The sequence below is a fragment of the Aquarana catesbeiana genome, linkage group LG10 (genome assembly GCF_042186555.1).
Source record: "Aquarana catesbeiana isolate 2022-GZ linkage group LG10, ASM4218655v1, whole genome shotgun sequence".
Lineage (NCBI taxonomy): Eukaryota > Metazoa > Chordata > Amphibia > Anura > Ranidae > Aquarana > Aquarana catesbeiana.
The window spans coordinates 22,127,049-22,143,494 of NC_133333.1; the positions used below are offsets into that span (position 1 = coordinate 22,127,049).

General features: G+C 43.1%; 1 protein-coding gene across 2 annotated transcripts in view; it reads right to left on the bottom strand.

Annotated features, from left to right (window-relative positions):
• LOC141110444 (phospholipase A2 inhibitor NAI-like) overlaps nt 1–16,446 on the bottom strand; it is a 41,658-nt gene that overhangs the window by 5,317 nt on the left and 19,895 nt on the right. For both annotated transcript variants that reach the window (XM_073601791.1, XM_073601792.1), the window contains exon 3: nt 9,505–9,651. In XM_073601791.1, coding sequence (XP_073457892.1) covers nt 9,505–9,651 — 147 coding nt within the window. The remainder of the gene's footprint in view (nt 1–9,504; nt 9,652–16,446) is intronic.

Genomic DNA, 16,446 nt, shown 5'->3' on the forward strand with positions numbered 1-16,446 from the left:
GCATTGTGACCATAATATGGTCATCGATGGACTAAAAAACTGGTGTTGCCACCTCAAATATACTAAGCAACTTGTAACAGGAATAGCATTAATATGCTATGTTTATGTATAGATTGCAAAAATATGAATGCAATCTATACACTGGGGGGAGAACCTCTGGGGGAATCTAGGATGGAAAATGACCTGGAGGTCCTAGTAGATGATAGGCTCAGCAATAGCATGCAATGCCAAGCTGCTGCTAATAAAGCAAACAGAATATTGGCATGCATTAAAAAGGGGATTAACTCCAGATATAAAACAATAATTCTCCCGCTCCTACAAGACTCTGGTCCGGCCGCACCTGGAGTATGCTGTCCAGTTCTGGGCACCAGTCCCCAGGAAGGATGTACTGGATATGGAGCGAGTACAAAGAATGGCAATTAAGCTAATACAGGGTCTGGAGGATATTAGTTATGAGGAAAGGTTGCGAGCACTGAACTTATTCTCTATGGAGAAGAGACGCTTGAGAGGGGATATGATTTCAAATTATGAATACCGTCCCTGTATGTTGCGGTCGTTCAGGTGCTTATCTAATCGTTTTTTGAAACTATCGATACTCCCCACTGAGACCACCACCTGTGGAAGGGAATTCGACATCCTTGCGACATCCTTGCGACATCCTTGCCGCTCTTACAGTAAAGAACCCTCTACGTAGTTTAAGGTTAAACCTCTTTTCTTCTAATTTTAATGAGTGGACACGTATCTTGTTAAACTACCTTCCGCAAAAAAGTTTTATCCCCACAATAGGCATAAAACTTTTTTGCGGAAGGTAGTTTAACAAGATACGTGTCCACTCATTAAAATTTGAAGAAAAGAGGTTTAACCGTAAACTACGTAGAGGGTTCTTTACTGCAAGAGCGGCAAGGATGTGGAATTCCCTTCCACAGGCAGTGGTCTCAGTAGGGATAGTTTCAAAAAACGATTAGATAAGCACCTGAACGACCGCAACATACAGGGATATGTAATGTAATACTGACATATAATCACACACATAGGTTGGACTTGTGTCTTTTTTCAACCTCTCCTACTATGTAACTATTAGAAACAGAACAATTAAAGATGAATTCCAGGTATAGGAAGTTTTTCAATGTTCCACTGGTCCAGCTTGGATCAACTTAAGTATGTGCTTTACCTGTGGGATCCCAGTGGAAACTGGAAATCAGTGAAGTAAGCACCCCTACTACAGTGATCACTGCTAGCTTCTATGTCCCGTGCCGAGCAAAGTCATTCGCTCAGCATAGGTGCTATTCAGGGAACACTTTGTATTTTCCCAATGAATACAAAGCATTTTCTGTCTGGACAAGATAGAGGGGCTTGGCAGTAACATGACAATCTCCTCCTTGTCCAATCAGAGAATACATCCATGCATCAATTGAGGAAATGGAAATTGTTTTCTGAATGACACCTGTGCCAAGCTGGTAACCCCCTGTATTCAGTGAACAGCAGGGAAACCACTCGACGTGGGACCCGGATGCTAGTGGAGATCACTGTAGTAGCGGTACCTACTTACAGTGACTTTTTGCTTCCAAAGGGATCCGACAAGTATGGTACATACAGTACATACTTACCTTGATTCAAGCAGAACCAATGGGAACTATATAAAAACTGCCATACCTGGAATTCAGCGTCAAAACTCAACCAGGTTAAATATGGAGTTAAGTGAGTCAGCCAAGTATAGGTGGAACAAGGCACCATATCCCATAAAAAAAAAACAAAAAAAAAAAAAAACAAGGGAAATCAAAAAAATGGGGACTTTTGAGGTGCCTAAAAAAATTGTAAACTATTTCATATATGGTAAAAAATAACAAATTTTATTAAATACTTTTATTAAAAAAAGATATAACAATCTTCTTATTAAAATAATGTATTCAGACCAGAACAATCGTAAATGTAATATATCTACTGTACAAAAAAGTTGTTCGACATGTTCCACTAAAATATATAGCTTCTTAATTGTCTGTCTAAAGTGTATTCACTGCAATACATAATAAAATACATAAGACAAAATACAATAATGCAAATAAAGGGGACAAAAAATGCCCTAAATCAATCATCTTAAAACAAGAACAAAATTGTGTAGGATTATCTGAAACTGCTCTTACCCCGAAATAAATTTCAGCTCAATATGTGAATACACCAGGGCCACCGGACCCCCAATTATGAAAGATAATAGTTTTTCATAGGAGAACCAAAGTGCCCATCTAAAGATCTAAAACATGTCAGAATATAAACTGTAACATGTATATCAATAGCTACATACCAAAAAAACAGTAAGATCCACAACCAACATCTGCCAGTGCAGATCCTTGAGTAATAATTACCTATAACAAATACAAAGCTGGAATTGCTAAATAGGTTTAGCAGATTTGGAAGCTATAATTTTCTTCATCAACCACCAGAGAGAGCCAGAAAGTTATGATGACAGAAAAGCTGTAGGTATAATAAGGGAAGGGAAAACCTTATATTGAAACCTCAATAATTCACAATCTGTGACTCAGTTTTCAATGGGTATTTAGAACCACAAAGGAAAGCTCTTACCTTATGACTATTCCAAACAGGGGAGACAGAGGCAGTCCAGAAATAACTATCAAACTGCATTCATTTCCAAAGGCATCAGACTTCTCAAGCTCCAAATCAGCTGGACCTGTAAGGTCATCATTGTTTGCCATAGCAGTTAAAACCAGCATGATGAACCAGGATGAGCAAACAAAACTTGCTTGGTAAAACACAAAGGAGGTTCAATAATTACGTCTAAACAGCAGATGTCTGTGTTGGGCTTCTATGTGAACGCATGACGGATGTTTTTTTCAAATTAAACCACCGCCATGCAGGGCTATTTATTGTCCTCACACTTGATGGCAGATGCTTCTGCCAATCAAGTGTGCACGCCGGGAGGTGCCGATTGCGCATGTGTGGACGTGATGGGGTCCTGTCTGCCATTTTGGAAAGTCTGAACACAATAAATACAGCAATGCCAACAATTGACAATTCATAGAAACAATGATTGAAATGAGGCTGGAGGCCATTAGAACCCCAAACAGAAATCATGGGGAGACCATCCAACAGTGACTAGACATGCCCAGTGATACTGGAGCAGCCAACATCCTCATTAGGAAGATGACATGTAGGGATAAACTAACTAAAGTGGCCCTGCCTGAGAGGACCCATGTGGGGTCCTCCCACCACGACGCCCTGGGCGTCCGTATCACCACCCATCCAAAATGACAAGTCCAATTGGATCTGATGGTCGCAGGCCTGCAAGAGATAGCCAGAGGATCCAAACAATGTAATATTCAAAAAAACAAACAAAATAATAGATTGCAAGCAGAATAAAGAACAACTTTCAGTTGGAAAATGTGTTGGTAAATATAAGTGATCATCCAAAGTGGTGATAACCACCTTGGATGATATACATTAAAGCATGTATGACATTATGGCTTGTAATTGAAGGAGCGACATCTTAAAGGAATGGCTTGAAAGGAATGGCTTCGTTTAGCCCAGGATGCCTGGTAGCTGATAAATTATAAATCCATTTAGTCTTGCATTGCAATAGTGATTTATCAATATCCCCACCTCGTTCATGTTGGGGGATGTATTCTAAGGCAAAAAACATCATCTTAAATACGTTGAAATTATGGTAAAGACCTGAATGGCAACTAATGGGCATTTCCATTCTTTTTTTACTTATCAATGAGACATGATCACTGATACGATTCTAAGGCAAAAAACTTCATCTTGGATGCGTTGAAATTATGGTAAAGACCTTAATGGGAGTTTCCGTTCTTTTTTTTTACCTATCAATGAGACATGATCACTGATACGATGAAAGAACGGTCGTTTTGTCTTACCAGCGTAAAACATGCTGCAGTCACTCATATAGTACACAATTTCTATAGACTGACAATTTGCGGAGAATCTTGGTCTATATATTTGACCATTAGGCAAAGTGATTTGTTTAGCAACTAATATGTACTGGCAGAAATTGCATCTATCGCATCTGTTAGTGCCAGAAGTTCTTGAACCACACTGTTTCTTCTTAACCGAATGATAACTGTGAATCAATTGGTCCCGCAAAGACTGAGACCTTCTAAATGTCATTTCAGGATAATCCTTTACATATTTGGAAACAACATCATTTGCTGCCAAAAGATGCCAGAATTTCTCCATAATGCCCTGAACCTGTTTGTGCTGCCTTGAGTAACGCGTGATCAGTCTTACATTGGAAAAATAATTTTTTTATTATGTATTAGTTCCTCTCTGTTCTGAAAGTTGGCTCTTTGATATGCCTTCTTCAGACAGGTATTGCTGTATACCCGATCCCTAAGACAACACTGCAATGCCCTAGCTTCTTTTTCGGAATCATCCTGTTTAGAGCAATTCCTCCTCAAGCAGAAATATTGACTGTAAGGGATACTAGATATTAATGAGGTTGGGTGAAAAATGATTGCATGGAGAATTGTATTTCCAGAAGATGGCTTTCTATAAAGAGTATAACCCAGACTGCTGTCTTTGTTGATATATAACTGCATATCCAAAAAGCTGATGTTTTTCTGATGATAGGTCATAGTGAACTTGAGATTATGATCATTGACCGTAATTGTGTCAATGAAAACAATCAACTCCTCAAATGTCCCAGTCCAAAGAATGAATACATCGTCAATGAATCTTCTCCAGCTCAGAACATTACCAAGAAGGTCCTGCAAATCTTCTCTGGAAAAAATGTCTCGCTCCCTCCCCCCCCAGATACAGGTTGGCATATGATGGGGCACACCACGTCCCCATAGCAACCCCCTGCACCTGGAGGTAGTGGATGCGACCAAACAAAAATAGATTATTCGTAAGGACAAATCCGAGGAGGTCCAAAATGCACCCATTATAAGGGCCTGTCATGGTACCTCGTTCAAATAGTAAGCCCTCCACAACCCTAGCCCCCTTATCGTGGGGGATTGAGTTGTAGAGGGCCTCCACATCAACCGCAACCAGCCATGCACTCTCTGGTACATGGACATTATCAAAGGCTTGGATAAGATCACTGGTATCTTGAATATGGGACATGAGAACAACAACATGGGTACGTATATAATCATCAACCAGTTCACTTGCTGGTTCCATCAGGCAGCCATTGTCAGAGAAAATAGGTCTGCCTGGTGGTTGAATCAAGCATTTATGAATTTTGGGCAAAGCATATAGGGTTTTTGGTGTTTTGACATTCAAAAATTCCAATGTTTTGTTGTCAATAATATTGTTTAAATGAGCCTGGGTAATAAGGTTCCTGAATTTTGGCATCATTCTGTCAAGAAAAAGTTCAGATATTGGTCTGTACCACTCCTTGTTGTTTAGAAGGTCCATGACCATCCGTTCATAGTGGTTGGTATCCATAACAACAATGTTTCCACCTTTGTCCGACTGTACTATCACTATTTGTTGATTATTCTTCAAACCAGAGAAAGCATGAGATAATGCTGGATCCAAGTTTGAAGTAATATAATCTTTCCATCTAGTTTTCTCTATTTTCTTGGTTACCTGTTGGGTGAATGACCAAATGTTCGGGTTAGCCTGTAATAAGGGGAATGCTCATGATTTTGGCTTATAAAGTTGAGGAGGAGGGAAGAAGATATTCTCGGGTGTTTGAGTGATGGAAAATCCACAAATTTCATTCAGAGAGTTGGAAACTGGTTCTTCAGAGGAATTACTTTCTACCCAAAGCTACATCAACTCATTCAAGGACTTCATGTCTTTGATGGTAAATTCTTTCCAAATCTCATTCTCAAGTGAGATTTGCAAGATTGATAATTTTATTTATCGAGGATACAACAATACCTGTCTGAAGAAGGCATATCAAAGAGCCCACACTCAGAACAGAGAGGTACTAATACATAAGAAAAAGGAAAAAAAAGATTTTTCCAATGTAAGACTGATCACCTGTTACTCGGGGCAGCACAAACAGGTTCGGGGCATTATGGAGAAATTCTGGCATCTTTTAGCAGCAGGTGATGTTGTTTCCAAATATGTAAAGGATTATCCCAAAATAACATTTAGAAGGTCTCAGTGTTTACATGACCAATTGGTTCATAGTCATCATTCTGTCAAGAAGAAACAGTGTGGTTCAAGAACTTCTGGCACTACCAGATGCGGTAGATGCAATTTCTGCCAATACATATTAGTTGCTAAACAAATCACTTTGCCTAATGGTCAAATATATAGACCAAGATTCTCCGCAAATTGTCAGTCTATAGAAATTGTGTACTATATGAGATGTGACTGTGGCATGTTTTACGCTGGTAAGACAAAACAACGGTTCTTTCATTGTATCAGTGATCATGTCTCATTGATAGGTAAAAAAAAGAATGGAAACTCCCATTAAGGTCTTTACCATAATTTCAACGCATCCAAGATGAAGTTTTTTGCCTTAGAATACATTCCCCAACATGAACAAGTTGGGGATATTGATAAATCACTATTGCAACACGAGACTAAATGAGCTACCAGGTATCCTGGGCTAAATGAAGCCATTAGTTTCAAGCCATTCCTTTATGATGTTGCTCCTTCAATTACAAGCCATAATTCCATACATCAGGGGTAGGCAATCTCGGCCCTCCAGCTGTTTTGAAACTACAAGTCCCATGAGACATTGCAAAACCCTAACAATCACAGGCAATGCTCCTAGAGGCAGAGGCATGATGGGATTTGTAGTTTCACCACAGTTGGAGGGCTGATTTATTATTTTGTTTGTTTTTTTTGAATACTACATTGTTTGGATCCTCTGGCTGTATCTTGCAGGTCTGCGACCATCGGGTCCAATTGGACTTTTTGGATGGGTGGTGATGCGGACGCCCAGGGTGTCGTGGTGACAGGACCCCACATGGATCCTCTCAGGCGGCGCCACTTTAGTGTGTCGATTTATCCCTGCATGTCATCTTCCTTTTTGCAATCAGTCTATACCAGTGGATTAGATTAATTATTAAATAGTAATTGGCCCCTTAATAGGATGTTTTTTTGTCCTTTTTGGATTTTGTAAATTTTGGGACTGGCCCTTTAATGAAGATGTTGGCTGCTCCAGTATCACTGGGCATGTCTGGTCGCTGTTGGATGGTCTCCCCATGAGTTCTGTTTTTCAGTCTCATTTCAATCATTGTTTCTATGGATTGTCAATTGTGGGCATTGCTATATCTACTGTGTTACTTCAGACTTTTCAAAATGGCTGACGGGACCTCACGCATGCGTGTGACGTCATCGCATCTGCGCATGCACAATCGGCACCTCCTAGAGTCCACACTTGATTGGCAAAAGCATCTGTCATCAAGTGGGAGGACCATGAATAGCCCTGCATGGCGGTGGTTTAATTTGAAAAACAATAGAAATCTTTCCTGCGCTCGGGTGTCTAGTTCCTCCGTGCGTGGTGTGACCAGCTTCATACAGTAATGCCTGCCATCTTGCAGCCCTCCTCAGAATAATGAGTATTCATGGACTAAAGAAAAAAGAAAAGAAGGAGGGCGCACCGACCTAGTGCATTACCACTGGTAAAGCTTTATTAAAGCATAAAACAGCAAAGTGTATACTCACAAACGAGCATTAATAAAAGGCATTGACAATTGAGCAGGTTCGCTGTTCTAAACACCGACAAGCCAGGACCCGACGTAGAGTGGATCGAACGATACCTCAAGATGGCTGACGCGTTTCAGGGGAGAACCCCTTTCTTCAGAGCCTAAGCGGGCAATGGCTGCTCTCTCGCAGTCCCCTCTATATATGTGGTTTAATTTGAAAAGACCATCCGCCATGCATTCACCCAGGAGCCCCACACAGACATCTGCTGCTTAGAGGTAATTATCGAACCTCCTTTGTGTTTTACCAAACAAGTTTTGATTGCTCATCCTGGTTTTAACTGCTATAGTAAACAATGATATGCCTTGCAGATCCAGCTGATTTGAAGCTTGGGAAGTCTGATGCCTTTGGAAATGAATGCAGTTTGATAGTTATTTCTGGACTGTCTCCCCTGTTTGGAATAGTCATAACGTAAGAGCTTTCCTTTGTGGTTCTAAATACCCATTGAAAACTGAGTCACAGATTGTGAGTTATTGAGGTTTCAATATAAGGTTTTCCCTTCCCTTTCTTATACCTACAGCTTTTCTCTCATCATAACTTTCTGGCTTTCTCTGGTGGTTGATGAAGGAAATTATAGCTTCCAAATCTGCTAAACCTATTTAGCAATTCCAGCTTTGTATTTGTTATAGGTAATTATTACTCAAGGAGGGTTTTGCACTGGCAGATGTTGGTTGTGGATCTTACTGGGTTTTTTTTTTGGTATGTAGCTATTGATGTATATGTTATAGTATATATTCTGACATTTTTTAGATCTTTAGACAGGCACTTTGGTTCTCCTATGACACACTGATATCCTTAATATTTGGGGGTCCGGTGGCCCTGGTGTGTTCGCATCCTGACCTTAAATTTGTTTCGGGGTAAGAACAGTTCGAGATGATCCTACACAATTCTGTTCTTGTTTTAAGATTGCTTTAGGGCATTTTTTGTCCCCATTATTTGCATTATTGTATTTTGTCTTATGTATTTGTTTATGTATTGCAGTGAATACGCTGTACACAGACAATTACAAATCTCCTGAAGAAGCTATATATTTTAGCGAAACATGTCGAAAACAATGATTTTGTGCAGTAGATATATTACATTTCCAAATTTTTTGGTCTGAATACATTATTTTATTAAAAAGATTGTTATATATTTTTTAATAGACATATTTAATAACATGTGTTATTTTATACTATATATATGGATTCGTTTACAATTTTTTCAGGCACCTCAAAAAATTTTCAGGCACCTTTTTCCATTTCCCATTTATTTCCAACCAGGTGAACCAAGTTCACCGCTGTTATGGTTTTGTGGAGAGTCCCATGGATTTGCAAACTTTTGGTTAAAAACTTGTCAGGGTTGCCACCAGAAATCAAGAAACAACCTAAAAGCAGTGCGCAGCCTTTAACTAAGTCACAAAAGCCAGTAGTCTGAAGGAATGGATAATCCAGTCTCCTTTTCTATTAAAGGGTGGGCTCATAGCAGACATATTGTGAGCCTGTGCTGGAATTGTTAGGGAGAGTTGACCATCCTGTGTAGGGGGTGAGACTGTTTTGTATTTATTTCTTTAGAAAAAATTGGTAGAGGTCTTCTAAGACAGTGCTGATCTTTCAATGCAACAGCTTGCTCATTATAAGTAGAGATAGGGGAGGGGTAAAAAGCCAGCACAACTTTACCCCTCCCCTATCTCTACCTATATAATAACTCCACTTAGTGAAGTTTTTGGGGTAGGAAGCAGCCACAGTCATCTCCTGATACATATCTCAGCATGGGATTTACTATGTATTATAACAGCTTGCTCATTAGCTAGGGCATTTAATTGGCCAAGATGTCTACTTGCTGTCTCCACAGTGTTTGGACAAACATTCTTTTTCAACTTACATTTGGGCATTGTTGGAGTGCAGTAGTCCGTGTCACAGCACGTGGTGGCTACCCTCTCTGTAGAACTGCCATGTGTAAAAGTTCCAGTGACACTACATTCTGCTTGTGGTGCACATAATCTGTTGAAGGTTTGGGTGACTATAAGATCTGCAAAAAATATATGAAAATACATTTTTTTACAGTGTTCTGTTCATCAAAGGCATAAGTAAAAGGTGAAACAAAATCAGTGAAATCTAATGCAATCCAAAACACAAACATTTCACAGTAGAGCATTCGTTTATATAACTAGGGATGGGCCGAACACCCCCCCCGCCCACGGTTCGCACCAGAATGCCTCGAACAGGCAAACATTTCTGGCGAACATTCGAACCCTATTAAAGTCTATGGGACACGAACATGAAAAATCAAAAGTGCTAATTTTAAATGCTTATATGCAAGTTATTGCCATAAAAAAGTGTTTGGGTACCCGGGCACTGCCCCAGGGGACATGTATCAATGCAAAAAAAGACAGTTTTTTTCAGGAGCAGTGATTTTAACCTCCCTGATGGATTTCCTGAGTGTGGCTCGTGGTTAAATTTCAGCACCATTAGCGGTAACCCCGAGCCACACTCGGGATTGCATTGCAGGATCCTGGTGCAGGTTACTTGCCTTGTCCCCAGGATCCTGCGATGTCTCCCTGCTGTGTCTGCGGGCTCTGTCCTCTGCCCGATGCCTCTGTGTGTGTAGGGCTCCATTCCCTGCGAGCGTCGCAACGCACGGGGGCGGGACCCGCCGGCAAATTCAAATAATATAAAATTCATAACACATACAGTACACTGTAATCTTACAGATTACATTACTGTATGAAATCATTTCACATCCCTTTTGTCCCCAGTGCTTTGTCCAGTGCCCTGCATGCAGTTTTATATTATAAATACTTTTCTTTCTGCCTGGAAACTTGAGATTGTCCATAGCAACCAAAAAGTGTCCCTTTACGTCAAAAGTGGTTTTAGCTAGAAAACACTGATAATTAATTAGAACACTTGCAGAATTGAGCGATAGTGAATCGTGGGGAAATTTATTTTATTATTATTATATTATTATTTTTTATAATTATTTATAGTTATTTATTATATTATAATTTATGATTTTGTTTTTCACTTATATACTGTACAACTACACTGTATTATATACTGTACACTGTTTGCATTGTATTATATACGGTACACTGTGTGCACTTATATACTGTACACCTACTGCACTGTATTATATACTGTATACCGACTGCACTTTATAATATATTGTACAACACCGACTGCACTGTATTATATACTGTACACTGCCTGCACTTATATACTGAACACCCACTTCCCGAATATCAGTGAGTACAATGGAGGGGGGGGGGGGGCTCTGACCCGAGCGGACACCAGATTCACTGCACAAGTTTGTCCCTCTGCTTGTACACTCTGAGTCTTGCTGATACACGCTCGGGTCAGAGGCCCCTCCCCTCTCCATTGGATACAATGATACTCGGGAAGTGAACTGTGCTGCCTGGAGGGACATCCTGCGGACATCACAAGGAAGCATGCTGCTTCTTCCATATGTGCTTCTCATGTAAGTTAAGCACAACACTGTCCTCCCCACCTGTCCCCTCTCACACTGGCCCCCACCTGTCCCCTCTCACACTGGCCCCCACCTGTCCCCTCTCACACTGGCCCCCACCTGTCCCCTCTCACACTGGCCCTCCACCTGTCCCCTCTCACACTGGCCCCCACCTGTCCCCTCTCACACTGGCCCTCCACCTGTCCCCTCTCACACTGGCCCCCACCTGTCCCCTCTCACACTGGCCCTCCACCTGTCCCCTCTCACACTGGCCCTCCACCTGTCCCCTCTCACACTGGCCCCCACCTGTCCCCTCTCACACTGGCCCTCCACCTGTCCCCTCTCACACTGCCCTCCCCCACCTGTCCCCTCTCACACTGGCCCCCACCTGTCCCCTCTCACACTGCCCTCCCCCACCTGTCCCCTCTCACACTGCCCTCCCACCTGTCCCCTCTCACACTGCCCTCCCACCTGTCCCCTCTCACACTGCCCCCCACCTGTCCCCTCTCACACTGGCCCCCACCTGTCCCCTCTCACACTGCCCTCCCCCACCTGTCCCCTCTCACACTGGCCCCCACCTGTCCCCTCTCACACTGCCCTCCCACCTGTCCCCTCTCACACTGCCTCCCCACCTGTCCCCTCTCACACTGCCTCCCCACCTGTCCCCTCTCACACTGCCCTCCCCCACCTGTCCCCTCTCACACTGCCCCCCACCTGTCCCCTCTCACACTGCCCTCCCCCACCTGTCCCCTCTCACACTGGCCCCCACCTGTCCCCTCTCAAAATGGCCCCCCACCTGTCCCCTCTCACACTGGCCCCCCACCTGTCCCTTCTCACACTGCCCTCCCACCTGTCCCCTCACACTGCCCTCCCCACCTGTCCCCTCTCACACTGGCCCCCACCTGTACCCTCTCACACTGGCCCCCACCTGTACCCTCTCACACTGGCCCCCACCTGTCACCTCTCACACTGGCCCCCACCTGTCCCCTCTCACACTGCCCTCCCCCACCTGTCCCCTCTCACACTGGCCCCCACCTGTCCCCTCTCACACTGCCCTCCCACCTGTCCCCTCTCACACTGCCCTCCCCCACCTGTCCCCTCTCACACTGGCCCCCACCTGTCCCCTCTCACACTGCCCTCCCCCACCTGTCCCCTCTCACACTGGCCCCCACCTGTCCCCTCTCGAAATGGCCCCCCACCTGTCCCCTCTCACACTGGCCCCCCACCTGTCCCCTCTCACACTGGCCCCCCACGTGTCCCCTCTCACACTGCCCCCCCACCTGTCCCCCCTTTTGTAATACTTCCCAGGTATCCTTTTCCTGTCACACTGCCCCCCTCTTACCACAATATCCCCCTGTCACACTTCCCCCCTGTCATACTGCCCCCTCCTGTCACACTGCCCCTAATGTACTGCCCCTTCTTGTCACACTGCCCCCCCTTCTTTCACAGTGCCCCCTCTTATCACACTCCCCCCTCTGGTCACACTTTCCAGAAACCCTTCTTTGGTCACACTGCCCCCTCCTGTCAAAATACCCTGTCATACTGCCCCTCATCCTTTCACAATACCCCCCATCATACTGCGGGTCAGGGGCCCTTCATGGTTTCTTGCACTGGGGACCTGAAGGTTATAGTTACGCCTCTGTGAACACCGACTGCACTGTATTATATACTGTACACCGACTGCAATTATATACTGTACACACTATTATACTGTATACTGTGTGCACTGCCTGCACTGTATTATATACTGTACACCATTTGCACTGTATTATTTACTGTACACTATTATATACTCTACACTGCCTGCACTTATATACTGTACACCGATTGCACTATATTATATACTGTACAACACCAACTGCACTGTATTATATACTGTACACTGACACACACATACATATATACACACATACTACACTATGGGGGATGTTTACAAAAGGCAAATCCACTTTGCACTACAAGTGTAAAGTGTACTTGAAATTGCACTGAAAGTGCACTTGGAAGTGCAGTCGCTATAAATCTGAGGAGTAGATCTGAAATTAGGGGAAGCTCTGCTGTATTTATTATCCAATCATGTGCAAGCTAAAATGCGTTTTTGTTATTTTCCTTGAATATCCTCCTCGGATCTACAGCGACTGAACTTCCAAGTGCACTTTCAGTGCAATTTCAAGTGCACTTTGCACGTGTAGTTTGCACTTGTAGTGCAAAGTGGATTTGCCTTTATATATAATATATAATATATATATATAATATATATGTATATACTAAACTGCCTGCACACCACTAACTAACCTGCCTAATCTATCTCAAGTTCTCCACGTGTAGTTTGCACTTGTAGTTCAAAGTGGATTTGCCTTTATATATAATATATAATATATATATAATATATATGTATATACTAAACTGCCTGCACACCACTAACTAACCTGCCTAATCTATCTCAAGTTCTCCACGTTATCACACTACATATGGCTGCCGTATAAGCAGCCTTATATAGTGTGGGGTGTGGACTTAGCCCCTGAACCATGATTGGCCAATCATGGTTTTGACAATACATTGTGCTGTGATTGGCCAAAGCATGCTGGTCAGGTGCATGCTTTGGCCAATTAACAGCCGTCAATGCACTGCGTTCTCACAGTGCATTATGGGGCGCTCCGTGGTGCTCGAATTTGCTACAAACGCCCCATATGTTTGTTTGTTCTGCGAACAAACAAAACTTACGTTCAACTCGAACATCCAGACAATCCCTATATATAACTCATGTGTAAAAAAATCACAACCAAAAATAATCTTGATACATAAAGTGTCCATAAAATATATGTCCACAAACAATGTGTATATACCTAATATATACATAAAAAATGATATATAATGTGCAAACTCAAGTCAAAGACCATGTGATGAATGGGTGTAATTAGCCAAAACGAACTAAACACCATGGAAGTTACTTACGAAAGGCAAATCCACTTTGCACTGAAAGTGCGTGCAGTCGCTGTAAATCTAAGGGGTAGATCTGAAATAAGGGGAAGCTCTGCTGATTTTATCATCCAATCATGTGCAAGCTAAAATGCTGTTTTTTTACTCTCCTTGCATGTCCCCCTCACATCTACAGCAACTTTACTTTCAAATGCACTTGCAGTGCAGAGTGGATTTTCCTTTAGTAAATAACTCCCCATATGTGCTCCACCAAAGTTATCTGTGCCGGTTCCACTCCCTTAGGAATCAAGCTCACCAGATAATGTTGACATTCACTCTCGTGTCTGGCCAATCTCGCTTTTTGATATTGTTTTGTTCAAGAGCCAAACTCCAAACACCTCCAAACTTCAACCAGATTGTATCAATCTTCACATGTATAGATAAAAGACGAGACAGAGCCTCCAATAGGGTTGCCACCTTTTCTTTAAGTCAAACATGAACACTTTAGCGGCACACAGCAATTTTTTTTTATAGTATAAACTATACATATATTTTGCTATTAAATAACATTTCTAATCATATGAAGTTAATAACAAGACTTCCCCTTTACATCAAAGTCTACAGAGTTCCCCTTTTACATCTGAACTCGCAGAGTTCCCTTTCTCTGTAAGGGGGGACTCTGCAGACTCTGATGTAAGGGAGAACTCTGGGGCCTCTAACATAAGGGATGCTCTGAGAACCCTGATTTAAGGGGGAGCGCTGAGAACTCTGATGTACGGAGAAGACTCTGATGTAAGGGGAGACACTGTGGCCTCTGGTGTAAAGGGGAACTCTAATGAAAGGGTTGCTCTGAGAACCCTGATTTGCCTTAGTGTACTCACTCAGAGGCAGGACAGAGATTGGGGGAGACTTCAGTTACAGACAGGGATGGATGGTGAGCTCACTCACCCCTTGGCAGTCAGCACCTCTCATCCAGATGTATCTGAGGCTGCTCGACTTCAAATTTCTGGCCCCCCACTTCCCTTTTCTGAGGCACAGTGCCGGGGATTGGAGTGTGGGCAGACAAAGAGGGGTAAGGGTGGGGTGGAAAGAGGTGCAGATTGAGCCCTCTCTCCTCTCCCATCTGTGTGTGGTTCTTTTTTTTGGGGGGGTCATAACCGACACTCTCAGCTTAGACAACTGCAGCCAGCAACCCTGCTGGGAAGCCATAGTCCAGTCTAAATAATGTCTCAATAAGGTCTCAGACAGTCTGAAACCCGGACACATGATTCCGTCGGACAATTCGACCATGTGTGGGACCTGCAGCGGACCTTTTCTGTCGAAAATGTGACGGACTTTAGATTTAGAGCATGTTTCAAATCTTTTGGACAGACTCGAGTCCGGTCGAAAAATCCGTTTGTCTGTATGCTAGTCCGACGGACAAAAACCGACGCTAGGGTAGCTATTGGCTACTGGCTATCAACTTCCTTATTTTAGTCCGGTCGTACGTCATCACAGTCAAATCCGTCGGACTTTGGTGTGATTATGTGTAGACAAGTCCGATTCGAAAGTCCGTCGAAAAGTCTGACGTGATTCAGTCAGTCAAAAGTCCGGTCGTGTGTACAAAGCATTAGAGTGGCTCTTTTCTATTTCAGCATAATCCTATGGAGTCACCCTTGTAAGAAGGGATGAGAGCTGTGTCTCCGTCCACTGTGTGCATCAATCGAAATACATCCCATAGCCTAGGATGGAAAGGCACTCACCTGCTTCTTCCTCCTCTCTAACCCCAAACTAACAGACTGACTCCAAACTGCAAAATACTATAGGTATACATTTGTATACCTGGGAACTTGCCGGATTCCGGGATAGAGATCCCAGATTTTTACTTGGCTATCAGCTCTCTGGGCTCTACTCTCTAGCTGCCTGCTGATTACCAGCAGTTAAAACGAAAGAGAAATGGTCTTCATGTACAGGAGGGCACCGTATTGAAAAGAAGGGTGGGGGAAACAACTCAGTCCCAGAGCTCCCCTCTCATTCTAAGAGGGTCCCATAGCTACCCTACCCCACCTCAGAGCCCTTCAACTCCCATCCTTCCTCTGGAGTCACCTGGGGCCCCTTCGTTTAATGAACTTCACAAAGCCCCCCAGCCTCCCAGCTCCCCTCCTTCATCCCAATAACATTGATGGTGGTGCCAGTCTTCCTAAGATTGACATCACCTGCGCAGCAAATTTCTTTTTCTCCTACTGATACCAGTCCAGTGGTATTTCTTCATTCCATCGACACTACCAATGTATGGGTGTTATTTTCATTCTATAATCACTGCCGCGCCAAGGGCATATTTTCCTTCCAGTGACACCATTGACTCAGGAGATGCAACGTTTTTGGATGCAACCTTTAACGTGGTAGCAAAGTCTTCTTTTTTACTTGTACCTACAGGTAAGCCTATAATAAGTCTTATCTGGAGGT